This window comes from Chinchilla lanigera, unplaced genomic scaffold (assembly GCF_000276665.1).
Source record: "Chinchilla lanigera isolate Chin_1 unplaced genomic scaffold, ChiLan1.0 scaffold00117, whole genome shotgun sequence".
In the NCBI taxonomy this organism is placed as follows: domain Eukaryota; kingdom Metazoa; phylum Chordata; class Mammalia; order Rodentia; family Chinchillidae; genus Chinchilla; species Chinchilla lanigera.
Window position 1 is genome coordinate 847476 of NW_004955518.1, and position 14439 is coordinate 861914.

The following is a 14439-nucleotide window of genomic DNA, read 5'->3' on the forward strand; positions in this document are numbered from 1 at the left end:
AAAAAAAAAAAAAAAAAGCAATAAAAAAAAATAAATCTGAAGCCCAGGTGACAACACAGCAGCAGCTCTGAGGGTACAACCTAGGCATCAGCGGTTTTTGCAGCTCCCTAGGTTGGTCCATTGTGCAGAGGCAGGTGAAATCCTTGGTGCTGAAGGAAAGTCCCAGAATGACTGCTGGGCAGCAGCCTGCAGAACAAGGCATGTGTATAGGGCAAGAAGCGAGAGGTGTCTAAGCAGGGGGAGGCAGAATTGATAAGCTCTCTGAAAGGCACAAAAGAGAAAACCGTGTAGAAATTTGCACCAGGAGACATTTTGGAGAGCAGCCACAAAAGCTAAAAGACAGTCAAATGTTCAAAGGAAACTAAGAAAATGCAAAGATGAGCGAAATGCTTGAAGAGTTGTAAAAGATACAAAATACAGATAAGTGAGCCATATAGAACCCTAAATAGCCACAATCAGAAAATAACCTCCCCACAACACAGCACAAAATCCCAGAAGTCCAACAGAATCTTAAAGGCTGTTAGAGAAAAAGCAACAAATCACTTCTAAAAGTAAGCCCATTAGAATTGCAGCAGACTTCTCAACACAAACCTTAAAGGCCAGGTGAGCCTGGAGTGAAGTGTTTCAGGCCCCATAAGAAAATAACTTCCAGCCCAAACTGGTATATCCTGCAAAACTGTCTCAAAATTGAGGGAGAAATGAGGTATTTCCACGACAAAGAGTACCCTAAGAAACTCATGACCACCAAACCAGCATCACAAAAATTCTTAAAGATCTCCTAGAAAGAACAAACATGTGACAAATAGATAAAAATTAAAATGGCAACAGCACATGGAGTGTGCAGAGCTGGGAAAGTACAAGACATGAAGCGCTTTCCTCGAACACTAACGTGCACACAGAGCACCCACAGATGAGGAGAAGCAGGTTCTGACTCCCGGGTCTGCTGGGAACCTCAGGTTCACCTGCATTTCTGTCCAATCCTGTGGTGCCACAGTCTGTGCTGTGGCCCACAGTCAGAGGCGAATTGAGAGAGCCGGGGGCAGGCAGAGGGCAGAAAGGGCACTGGACCTAAGCTAAGGAGGATGTAGGAATCCACTAAATGATTCTGGGCACTGAAATAAATAGGATACACAGGAGGGGGCTGGAAATTGAACACAGCCTTCATACTGAGCTGTCTCTATCCCATCTCCATCCCTTTTTAAAGTTATTTTGATAAATGTTTTCACTAAGTATCCCAGTCTGGGCTCAAATTTGAGATCCTCCTGCCTCAGCTTCCCAGTATGCTGAGATTAAAATTCTGCCACCAGGCCCCACCAGGATGTGATTTTTAAAAATTGTTACTCTTTGTAGAACGAGAGGAGAAAGAAAACCTAGTTCTGGAAACTACCTTGTATGTACCCGGAAATATTCAATGATAATGGCTGAGGAAGGCACGACGTGTGTCCCACATGCTTCATTGATTCATATGCAGGGAATTCTGCAAATACCTTCTGACTGAAGTTTTCGTTGATATAAGTATACAGTAGCTATTAAGTTCACATTTGCCAATGGCAGGTCCACATTCAGAGCTTAAAAAGTGTAAAAAGAAATTTTTTTTCAGGAAAATTGTAGGTACTATAATCAAAATTAGAAAAAAAGTAAACACCTTAAATTCTTCTAGTGTCTCATTCTCCATACAGGTGAGAGTCACAGATATTTCACAGTCTATACCTTGACCACGCTGAGCCAAACTGCAAGTGCTCTCTTTTACCAGAGGACTGTGCTTCACAGAAGTGCAGCTTACATATTTGATTTTCCCAGAGCATTAGAAATTGTTCTGCAGAGCATTCTCAGAAGAATTCCATGCATACAGATCAGCAGAACCAGAAGAGTGTAATGTGGGTAAAAAGTCAGTTAAATTTATTGAACACCAACAACCTATTAATAGTTTGGTGTCAAAATGAGAGTGGCAATTGCATGCAGTTCATAAGGAACCATCCTGGGGCCAATCCTGCTACATCTTTTCTACTGAGAGCACTGAGAACCATGTGATGAATGCATGAATCAATCCACAGAAAATGAATTTCTGGAAGACATTACTAACGCTTTGAATGACCACATTAACATTCAGCATGATCTTGTTAAATTGAAGAAATGAGCCAAAATCAACAGAGCAAGCACATACAGTTCTGCAGGTGTTTCAAATCATAGGCTGCACAAGGCTTCAATCAGAAATCAAGACTACCCCGGCAGGTAAAAACACAGTTGGTAAAGCTAGCCAGCTCCTGTCTCCCTCGCTCTTCACAGCCACAAGGACACCCAGATACTAGGCGTTCAAGATGGGCCTCTACATATGATGCAGCTTCACTGTCTATAGCTTCTTGGTTCTTCCCCTACAGCCCTGAAGAGAGGGGAAGGAGGTGGCGGATTTCAGTTGATATGACCTTTACACATTTGGACTTTGGAACATCACACCAGTGGCAAGGGGAAATAGCGAAAGGTTTGTTGGTAGGGGTACAATGACTTTTTTCTAAGGGTGCCATACTGTCCTGACATCTTAAAATGTGGTCCCGAATGACCATGGAGTAGGCTGGCAGGGTAATGAAAATCAAGTGTCTCTAATAACTCTGCATTTCTCTGCCCAAACCCTACAGAAGCTAAGACTTTTTAAAACCTCTGCCCATCTTTTCTCTTAACTGCAACACTTTCCCAGGATCACCTTTAATGACACTTTCTTGGCCCCAGTTAGCCAGTCAATAATCAAGCCCTACCCTTTTCATCTTCTAAGCAGTTCGCTGACCTGCACATTCACCTCCATCCTCTTACCTGTGGTCCTAAAGTCTTCATGGCTCCTCCACTACACTAGGCCAGAAGGCTTCCTGGCTTGTCTGTCCCTCTATCCCTTTATTTTTTTTTTTTTTTTTTTTTTTTGTTTTTGGTTTTGGTTTTTCTCCGGTACCGGGAACCGAACTCACGACCTTGCGCTTGCGAGGCAGGCGCTTTTGCCGCTGAGCTAAATCCCCAGCCCCTGTCCCTCTATCCCTTTAAATCTGTCCTTCCAATGGTGACTAGTTATGATCCCATGAAAAAACAAATCTGACCTTGAACCTTCCTTTGTTACTTTCCAGTAGCTTTAGTACTCACAGAATGAGCTCCAAGTTCCCCCATGAGACTTGCAAATATCTCCAGTGGTTTTTACACCAGAAGCACTACCAGCTTCCTGTTTGGGACATTTCTAGATGTCACAGTGTTTGAGCAGTGCTCCTAGCTTTTTGTGCCTGTGGTGCACTAAGCCTGTGCAAGAGGCAGGCATGCGGAGGGTGTGGGTGTAAAGGACCACCCCCACCCCCAGAGCGGGTAGACTGCGTAAAAAAAGGAATTGAAAAAGGACTGGCTGCTGGTTCTTCGGAGGAGCTCCAGTCTTCGCCTTCAGCTTGGTCATCTCCAGGCTTCTGGTACAGACTGTTCGGCTTCTGCCTGGGACTCTTCAGCCTTCCGGTGTTGGCTTTCCGGCCTTCATTGTAGATCCTTCAGCATTCCGTCACAGACCCATTAGCCCTTTGATACAGACTTGCATGGACACTGCAGTGAGCTCCAGGCCCGGGGCTGGGCTCTTCAATCTCCAGTGTGCGGACACCCTCTGCATGCTTCCTCTTCCAACTCTGTAGCTGACCGTTATAAGCCAAACTTATAATTTCTTATACATTTGTTTATTTTGTATTATATCTGTTTCTCTAGTAAATCCTGACTGATACATGCAGGGATGGTAAACATCCTGCAGTACCCCAAACAAGCTACCCAATAAATCAGCCCACCAACGCAGATTGCCAGCAATATCACCACCAAGAAAGGTTCCAATGGTTCCTATCCACTTCTCCAGCCCTTTAGCTCATTTTTCCACTGCAGCTATGTAAGTCCTCTTCCCCAACAAAACCATGCTTTCTCCCCTTTTGTATCTTAATTCTTGCTTTTGAGTCTTCACTGATTCTAACACCTGGAATAACTCTCTTTTTTGACTCACCTTTTAAGCTTTGGCTTGGGGTCACCTCTACTAGGAAGTATACACACACACAGTCTGAATTAGATGCACGTTGCTGGGAAAGCAATGGTGCTTTCTATCTGTGAGATGCTCTACACTCAGCACTTTGCTTTTTAGCTACTGGCTTTCTCCCTCACTCTACTACAGTTCTTTAAAGCAGATAATACACCCATTTAGTACACCTGATGAGGTGTGATAAAAAACCAGTAAATGTTTAAATTTTTAAGAATTTATTACAGTAAAAGACACATTGCTATTAATCCCCCTCAAAATACTCTCACTTTAAACACACTTAAGCCACTGTTTTTGCAGTTTGCTGAAGTAGTTCCAGAAGTCCACTTTCATTAGTGTCTAGTTATACTACTATGGCTGCCCTGATGTCCTGAATCAAGTCAAAATATTTATCTTTCATGCTCCTTTTGTATTGCAGGAAGAGCCAGAAGTCACATGGTATCAGATATAAGGTGGGTGAGGACACACCATAAAGTTTTTATTTGACAGAAGTTGCCATAAATGTTCTGAATGGAATCAAGAATATCAAGGCAGCCATGAAGCAACATTTACAAAAGAGGACTTTTAGAACTGCTTCAGAAAGGGGCAGGAACGATGGGATAAGTGGACTCAAAGCAAGGAGGAGCATTTTAAGGGAAATTAATGGCAATAGGTCTTGTACTGTAATAGATACTTTTATCTAAACATTAACTGCTTTTTTCCACACTTTGCATTGACACAAGAGTTTGAGGATGACTGGGTGAATCAAGGACTTTTTAGAAGATCATAATGGAGGTGACAATTACAAGCATTATTAGTACTTTTTTTTTTAGCTCAGAGATTTGGGGTCAAAGCTTCAGACCCAGTGTCTTCCCTGAGTTCCAGTATTCTGTGATACACCAGTCACTCGGTCGCCTTAACCATCAGCCACGAAACACCTCTGTGAAAAGTGCCAGACAGCAGCCCGCGTGACATTCCACTCACCCATATCGACGGCTGCGGGTCACGAGGAGTAAGTTGACAGGCACTTCTATGTGGCAACGCTCTGTCCATTCTGCTCAAGAACTCAGCAGTTTTGCTACCAGAAGCAGACATAGGTGTTAGTACTTCAGGAAAATAGCAATGTCGTTGTTTACTGTGCTTCTGATCTTAGCCTGGGCTTTTGCTGGGGGTGAATCAAAGTGTTCCTAAGGAGAACAAAGGTTAGAGCAAGAACGATCTGAAGCAGAAAATCAGAACAAGGCTGCATTCTTGTAGAACATTAGTTTGAAAAATATAAAACTCAGCTTGTGAAATGTGGGCCTATGGTTTCATTTTCTCCACTCTGTGTTACTGACATGGAGAAAAACGCTCTCTCAGACTCTTCAGCATGAGGTCTAATTTCCTATGTGAACATTTAAAGTATGACCCCAGACTTCAGCACAGAGCTGCCGAACATTAATCCCCTACAACTCCTCATTTCACACCAGTTTTACATTAAGCTCTTCACCCACCAGGGGTCTTTCTCCAGTCATCTCATCTTTCTCATGGTTTTGACTACCTGCAGGGTACCTGGGCCCTCTAATCTAGTAGTTCTTTCTTGTTTATGGATCCTGAGCCCTTTGTAATTCCTAAAGCAGAAATGTCTCAAGATAGAGACGTACACACACCCGTACATCTGACTCCAGGGAGGAGACAAACCTCTCTCCGTGGAGGTTAAAGAGTGCTGCTGATTCTTGTTCGTATTACTGGTGTTTCACTTCAGCTCTAAAAGGTTAACCTAACTATGTCTTCTGTTGCCAGGTGTGGTGGCACATGTAATCCCAGCACTTGGGAGGCTGAGGCAGGAAGATTGCAATGAGTTTGAGGCCAGCTTGGGTTATATGAGTGAGTTTAAGACCATCCTGAACCACATAGTGAGACCCTGCAAAAAAAAAAAAAAGTCTTCTGTTTGAGTAAGAAATTCTTCATGTTTCCCTTAATCCAAACCATCACCCCAGTTTCGCCTCTCACCCATGTCAAGCATAGAACATTGAAAGTACTTCCTAGGCCTTCCTTCTAATGACTGTTCCATTCTACCTGCCTTCGATTAATTTCTACTCCTTGTTTATTGCTCTGCTTCCCTCTAATATTTTAGGCCTAATACTAAGAGCTGAGTCATCAAGCATTTAGGATTTGGGCATCAAAGGAAACACAAAGGGCTTGGTAAAAACGAGTGGCACCTGGGGGAGGGGAGATCAAAACAAGGAATTAAACAGAGATGCCAACATCATGTTCAACAGTTAGTTAGGTAGAACATGGCTTTGGAACAAGGTCAGAAGCCTCAGCTGGGAAAGGAAGAGCTAACAATGAAGCAAAGGACACATGCCTCAGCTGCGTAAGACTTTGGCAGTGGAAGCAGCTGCCCTATTTGTCTAGCATTACTTATCTTGCCCAGAATAGACAAGGAGACTAATGAAATTGTGCAGTCTGGAAGCTGCCCCACTGTCTGGGGCTTTATGAAACCATCAGTCAAAAGTGTAAAGAGAAGAGAGTTGCTAGAGGTTTGGATGAGATTTCTGAATACCCTTAGCTGAGGGCAGACTATAGAAGAAACAATAAAAAACAAAACACTGGATAAGGAAGGAGTTTTCAACCCAGTTGACTGGCAGCCTCTGAGTGTATGCTGACGGCTGCTTCTTACTGACAATGCCAAGCACAGAGCTCTCTGGGGGAGGAGCTACCAGCCATACTGTCCCACTTGTGCACAAAATTAAAGCATGGTGACAGGGTCATAAGACAGACATAGGAAAACTAGGGGCCCACAGAAGATATGGGTTACTCCCAAGTGATTAACTATGCAAACAAGAAAAGTCTGTATTCTCACAGTGTCTGGTATCTGACAGAATTCCCATTTATTGACTGAACTGACTGAGGATCCTTGTAAAGAACTGTGTTTATATGTAATAAAAATAAAACACTGAACCTCCTGAAGGTGCAAACAAAGGAAAATGTCTCTTTGGGAAGTCTAACTAGACTAGGAATCTGGACTCTAGCACCAAGAGTCACATTTTCCTTTGAGTTTGTTGCTATTTATCACCATCACTGCTCTGTTACCTAGTGGAGAACTGCAGTCTTCTACCTTATCACTGTTACCTAAGTATGGATAAAGATTCCTTTTCTTTATCTTCCATAGAGCATTGGTGAGACTGGCTTTGAAGATACAGCTAGCATGTCTAACTGTCACCTGGAAGGATCATTTCTGCTTGTTCTGGGAGTGATTCCTACAGTTTATTATATGGTTTGGATTTAAAATGCTCCCCAAGGCTCATGGGTTGGAGACTTAGTCCACGATACAGTAATCTCAGAGGTGAAACTTTGGAAAGTGATTAGAGCATATGGGCTTCAGCTTCATCAGTGGACTAATCAATTGGTAGAGTCATAATTTGATGACTTTATTGGAGGTGATGAAAACTTAGAAGGTGTGGCCTAGTTGAAAAGAATAGGCCATAGCATGACCTGGAAGACTATATCTTGTCCTCAGCTCATTCTTCTCTGGTTCTGCTCTTCTCCCAACAGCAGTGGAGTCACCTGACCATGAACTGAAACCCTGAAAACTGTCAGCCAAAATAAACCTTTCCTCCTGTAAGCTTTTTTTTCTCATGTATTTTCTCACATCCTAAAATGTCTCTTCAGGACAACCTCTCCCCAGTGGAGATGCTAAATGTCCACCAAAATTTATGTTCTCCTCTGATTTTGGTCATACAACTTGACTATATTCCTTAGCCTCTCTTATAGCTAAGGTTGATGATATGATTGAGTCTTGACCAATGCCTGTGAGAGGCAGAGACTCTCACCAGCTCTGCGACTAAGTCATTATAACCATCCCGTGCATGCGCCTCCATCCATTTTCCCCCTTATGCTTGGCTGGAATAGAGGCAACCTACAAGGAAACCTTGGAAGTTGTATTCTGAAGTTGGTATAGACTCTGCCCATTTTGGTCAGGTATTTACCTGACTGGAGGAGCCTTTCACAAGCCTGTTCACCCACATCTAAAGTGAACAAGAAAAAAACCACATGTAGTGCTCGAGATATGCTTGGGAGCCTCGTTTTTATAGAAGTTTGCCTTCCTGATAATACAATACAAAGTAACATATAAAGAAATCATTTCTCAATTTTGATGATCAATTCAAAAAGTTTATAAGAAGATGCCAAAAACACTTGAGGAAGGACAGGAGAAACAATTCTCCAGGGTTTTTTTGCCTTCTCAGTTGTTTCAGAACTTTGGGAAGGAAAGTTGCAAAAGAGAGAATGTTCATTTGTCCTTGAGGTGTCTTTGTGTCAGGGCTAGGAACTACTAGACCCAGGGTACAAAAGCAGTAATTTATCCTAAAACTACTAGGACTTCACTTAGTTTGAAGACTGGTGGGAGTTTGAGAAAAAAACTGCATTGTGAGAAAATGAGGGAAGGACAGGAATGTGGCTTGTTATATTTTAGTCTGATGGAATATTTAAAATTTGTTAATGGAGATTGATCAACAACAAAATTTGACTTTTGTGAAAAGACAAAAAACATAGGAGTGTGTGTGTGTGTGTATGTTGGCTCATTTGAAAGCTTAGAATTGTAAAAGACCATTTTTGTAAAGTTCTTTGATGTGATAGAGGGCTGTATATGTAGCTAGGTAGAAGAGTACCTGACATGCATGAAGGTCCTGGGTTCAATCACCAGCACCACAAAAAATAAAATGTAGAAAAGGATGACTAAATGATAGTTAGAAAACTAGGACTTTCAACGTTAAAAAATAAGCTGTGAGGAAAAAACAAAATGTAGACATGTAGACATCTATGAGTTGGGCACCTGTCACTCACCACATCAGAATTACAAGGTAGTAAGCAGTTTTCTTCACCTGAATGCCCATATCAGACAAACTTGAGCTATGTATAACATGACATATGTATACATTTTGATAATAGCATGGAACTACCAATTTTAAACTTAAAGAGTCACCATTAGGAAGCTACCTTGTTTGAAAAGTCACTGAAAATTATTCCCCTGCACTTTTTGTTTTTCTGGGAATTAAGGGGTAGTTTCACCCTCTCACCTTCTAACACACATTTCAGTGGCTGCAAGGGTCAGACAGGTAATGCACATGAGCATGGAAAGCAAGACCACAGATACAATGACAATGACAACTGCCACTCAAGCCAATGATAGACCAGAGAAAGTGCTGGGTATTTTAACAAACTAGAGAGTGATCTTCCACATAAAGGGGTTAATGGCTATATCGCTTCCTAGGGGACACAGATCAACATTCCCAGATGTCTCTAGAATAAACAAATTTTCACTACAATAACCAATTCTGAAATTTATATTGTATAATAGAAATTTTTGTAGCATTAAGCCCTACATGTGCTGGCCAAAAACAAATAAAAACTAAAAGTAGAAACTCCAGTAGACCCAGCTATTCCCCTTCTAGGAATATTTTCAAAAAAGTTAACAACATGTTACAGTGACATATGCATACTTGTATGTGTAGCGGCACAATTCATAATACCTAAATCTTGGAAGTGACCTATATGTCCATCAATAGATGAATGGATTAAAAATGTATACACAACGGAATACTATTCTGCCTTAAAGAAAAATAAACGAGTCATTTGTAGGAAAATGGATGTATCTTGAGACGATAATGTTAAGTAAAATAAATTAGACACAAAAGCTTAAATATCACATGATTTCACTTATATGAGAAACCCAAAATACAAATAAAGAGCAAAATAAGTGATAGATGGTAGGAAATAGCAGGGAGAGAGGTCCTTTTCCAATAAAAGGGGGTCAAGAAATAGAGAAAGGGGGCGGGAGGAGAGAAAAAGGAGATGAGAGAAGAATTAAGATGTGCTATGCATGTGTACCAGTGCTCCACAAGGAATGTAATTATCATGCACTGTAAGTATGTACTAATAAAAATAAAAACTAGGGGGAACAAAGGAAACAATAACCTCCACAAGATGTAGTACAAAGACCTCCTAACCGAGACAAGCTTATTTTATTTCTGCCTGTTCAAGTTTGTGCTGTTGACAGTGCTTTTCTTAACTATATGCACTTTATATTTAGAAGGAGAGAGAGATAGACTGAGACAGACAGACAGACAGTTAAATGAAATATATAAAAACAAACAACCCATTAGAAAAGTGGGCAAAAGGCAGAAACAGGGAAACATACCACTTAAGAACACAAAAACAAAAACAACAACTTGGGGCTTACTATGTGACAGGCCCTGTGGTAACTACTTTACATATGTTAATTTCACGACAACCTGGCCAGTGTTCCCATTATCACCTCCAATTTATAGAAGTAACTTGCTCAAAGTCAGCTCATAAATGTCAAAACCTGGACACAGATCAGCCAGCCTGGCTCCAGAGACTATGTTTTTAGCCACTGCGCTTGATGGCTTCTCATGAGCAACACTCATGTGAAAAGATATTCAATCTCACTAATAATTGGTTGTATAAAGTTAAAACCAAACACCATTCCACATCTGCCAGATCGACAACAAAAACTGGAAAGTATGAAAACCTTGCCGTACACCAAGGAAGATGTCTGCATGAACTGGTCCTCTTATGAACTGCTAAAGGACAGCAAACGGGTCTCATCCCTTCAGAGAGCAATCTGACGATACCTGATAGAGCTGAACGCATGTCCAAAAACTGAGTGTTTAGAGAAACCCTGGCCTGGGAACAAAAGGAGACCTGAGAAAGGACACATAATCAAGCAACACTTATAAGAGAAAGAGGGAGAAAAATTGGAAGAAGAAAATGAAAATCAAGAAAGTGGATTGATTTATATCACGAATCAATATGATTGTCTCAAACCAAAACCATGTCCAGTATGGAAATAAAACAATATATAAAAATGACGATACAATGATATTTTTAAACCACAGAAGTTTGTGAATTCATATAAACATAGTAAAATTAGAAACACCTACATGATGAGAGAGAAGACATCCAGGGACTGGTCTGGTGCCCGCAGTGTACCTCACCATTACTACACACTGAGCCCACCTTACCCAGTTAAGGTTTGTCCCACTGACAGACACAGTCACACCAGCTTCACACAGGTCACCGAACAACCCACAGATTACCAACACCCGCCCTTCTCACCACCTGAGCAGCCACTGCCAGTTCTCTACTAACTAGAGCTTCGTCCTCATCTAGCCTGTCCTCCCTGCAGGGAAGATTTATTGTGATATCCAGCCATAAAGTTGCCTTCATCCTGATTGCACTTAATCCATGGCAACCTACTGCATCCTTAGGTCCTTCCCCAAATCACCCACCCAAAGCCAAATCCTGTAATGCATCCTTTCTAACACTTTCTTACTGAGATAACTCACTGTTCCCTATGATATTCCCTATGATATTTTCCAAATGCTGCTAAAATAAAGCTAATTTCTTCAACTATAGATGTGTCCTTGGTGGTTTTGACAAATGTTATATCCCAGGACAGTGATTATTGCTTGGGAAAGATGTAAAGAGGAAGGAATGAAGGTGACATGGTAACTTCTGCAGCCTCAGCAATACTTTATTTCTTTTTAAAAATTAACCAAATGTTCCAGGCATGGTGGCGCATGCCTATAATCCCAGTGCTTGGGAGGCTGAGGCAGGAGGAACACAAATTTAAGGCCAGCCTGAGCTACATAGTAAGATCCTGTCTCAAAAAAAAAAAAAAATCAACCAAATGTAAAGACAATGTTAACAATAAGATTTTAGTGGATGATACATATTTTCTGTGTGTTTGAAATATTTCTAAAATAAAGAGAGAAAAGGCACACAACTATTAGTGATATTTGCTAGGGAAAGAACTGGCCAACACCATTCTGGATTTCTTGGCACCTACAGTCATTTTCAACATGGCAGTAGGAAGACCTGTGTGGGGCTGACTACATAAGATTCACTGATGGTGCTTCTTAAAAATTACAGGGCTTGAGTCTTTGTTTTACCAGCATGTCAGGAGTGGGATCTAGAAATCTGCTTTCTAAAAGCACCCATGGTGATTTCAGGAACTACTATAGTACTACAGACAGCTATATAATATGCATAATTTTCCTAAGTCCACATGATGTAGACTTATGAATAATTCATGTTATATAACACATTTGGAAACAAAGCCTCACTGTATCTCAGAAGCTATCTGTATAAATGCTATCTAAACGTAGTCTTCTTTTACTTCGCAACAGCTTCAAAAGTCTGAACTTTGCCACCATGAGGTTTAGATAAGGAGTCACTCTCGTGGTCATACACGCATTCACGCAGACAACAACATTCTTGAGTCTGTGCTGTTGCTTAGCAATACAGAGGTTGGAGAACAACCTCAAGAGGTATATGTTTGCCCAAATCAATTTCATATAACTGAGTGTGAACCAAAGACAATCATATATCTATAAGCACTCACAGAGAAAGTATATTGAGGTAGCTCTGCAAGTCTCATGTAAGGGCTCATCAGAACATGATGTGAAACAAAACATGTGAATAGTTTCATTGGGAGAACTAAATTTCACTCTAAAGTAATCAAACTAGTCCATGTATTTAAAACAATTTTCCCCTCATTTAACTTCTCTGTAATGCTTTAATTTTTAATCATGAAGTAATACACGAATACAATATGAGCCAGAGAATAGAAAAATTTAAAGAATAGAGGTCCTCTTTCTCAATCTTATCCTTTTCTCCAAAATCAACACCATGAATTTTCTGGTAGGCATCCTACCAGACTGTTTTCCATTAATTGATATTAGGATAATATACAAATGAACAGTGGTTTATGTTGGGGGAGAGTAATTTGTATAAAGCAGAGACTGCCAGCTCTACCCTAACAGGGTCCCTCTACTCCTTGAACACAGAGCTAGACGACATTTTGCAGCTGTCATGAAATTAGATGTGGTTGCATATCTGAGTTCTGAGCAATGAAATGGGAACAAGTGTATGGGCCAGGCTTAAAGTGACACACCTCAATAATTTCCACCAGAAATTCTTACTACTCTTTCCCTTTTCTTTCTGATAGTAGTTTCCAAAGTGAGTTTGGAAGCACCTGTTAAGAACGGCAGAGACACTTTTCCTGAGTCTCCTAATGCCAAGGAACAAAAGCTAATATGTTGTTATGTATCAGCCCTAGATAAATGTAAAGAAAGATGTATACTGCCTGCTTTGAAATTTTGATGTCTACGTTTTATCCATAGCTTTTCCTACTCCACAAATTAATAGACATTTTCCCATTATGTTGGATACTATAATGTTTCAATCCAAACATTGTGCCCTTGCAGGGAACTGTGACATCACAGTCTCTTCCTTATCCTCTCTTTTGCTTCCTAGTCATGAGGTGAGCAGTTCTGTTCTGCCATATACTTCTGCTGCAATTGGTGACCTCATTACAGGCCAAAGCAATGGAATTAATTGAGCATAGACTGGAAGCTCCAAAAGTGTGAGCCAGAATAAACCTTTTCTCTTTATAAGTTTATTAACTCAGGTATTTTGCTTTTGGGTATTTTTCCAGAAGAACTAAAAACATCATACACAGCGACATATGTGCACCCATATTTATAGCATCACAATTTGTAATAGCTAAATCTTGAAAACATCCCAAATGCCCTTCAATCGAGGAATGGATAAAAGATGCAGTTTTTATACAATGGAGTACTACTCTGCCATAAAGAAGGATAAGCTTGAGACATTTCTACCTAAATGGATGCACCTTAAGGCCACAGTCTTAAGTAAAATAAATTGGACACACATGTATAAATACCACATTATTTCTCTGGTGTGAGAAAGCAAAAGTGTAAATAAGGACTAAAATGTATAACAGATATTGTGAAATAGGAAGAAAATGTTTGAATGGGAATGGTAACTAGGGAATGGGAAGAGAAAAGGAAAGAAAGGAACAGAAAAAATGAAGGAAAAATGGAAATAACGCCTTTTAAATAGCTTCAAGAGGGGTTGAAGAAGGGGCTGGGGATTTAGTTCAGCGGCACAGCACCTGCGTGGCAAGTGCAAGGTCGTGAGTTTGATTCCTGGTACTGGAAAAAAAAAAAAAAAAGGGGGGGGGGGTTGAAGGGAAGGTAGGGCAATGGGGAAAAAAAGAATCAAGTTATATCATGTATGGATAAAAATTCCCTGTAATGAATGTGATCATTATGTGTACCTAAAATATACCAATAAACTTAATTGAAAAACATAAAATTAAACCCTACAAAACACAGGAGAAACCAAAGAGAAGAGACTAGTGGCAAAGACAGTAGCATTGTAGTAGTATGTAGGCAGACAGGTAACACAGAAAAGAGACCATAAATCAAGCGGGATGCAATAAATGCCAATGTAAGGGTGGTGGGGTGGGAATCCAGGACAGTGATGGCGAACCTTTTAGAGTTTTCAATGGTGGGAACAGCCTGCTGTGGCACATGTGGCACCTTAAAGCCATAGTC

The 14439-nt window shown here is 40.8% G+C and overlaps 1 protein-coding gene across 3 annotated transcripts in view; it reads right to left on the bottom strand.

The window, feature by feature from the left end:
• The window catches only part of Epsti1 (epithelial stromal interaction 1 (breast)), a 129055-nt gene that overhangs the window by 56661 nt on the left and 57955 nt on the right, over positions 1-14439 (bottom strand). For 2 of the 3 annotated variants that reach the window (XM_013506970.1, XM_005409056.2), the window contains exon 7: positions 4994-5087. The exons of the other annotated variant lie outside the window; for it this stretch is intronic. In XM_013506970.1, the coding sequence (XP_013362424.1) occupies positions 4994-5087 (94 nt within the window). The remainder of the gene's footprint in view (positions 1-4993; positions 5088-14439) is intronic. 3 annotated transcript variants of the gene reach the window in all.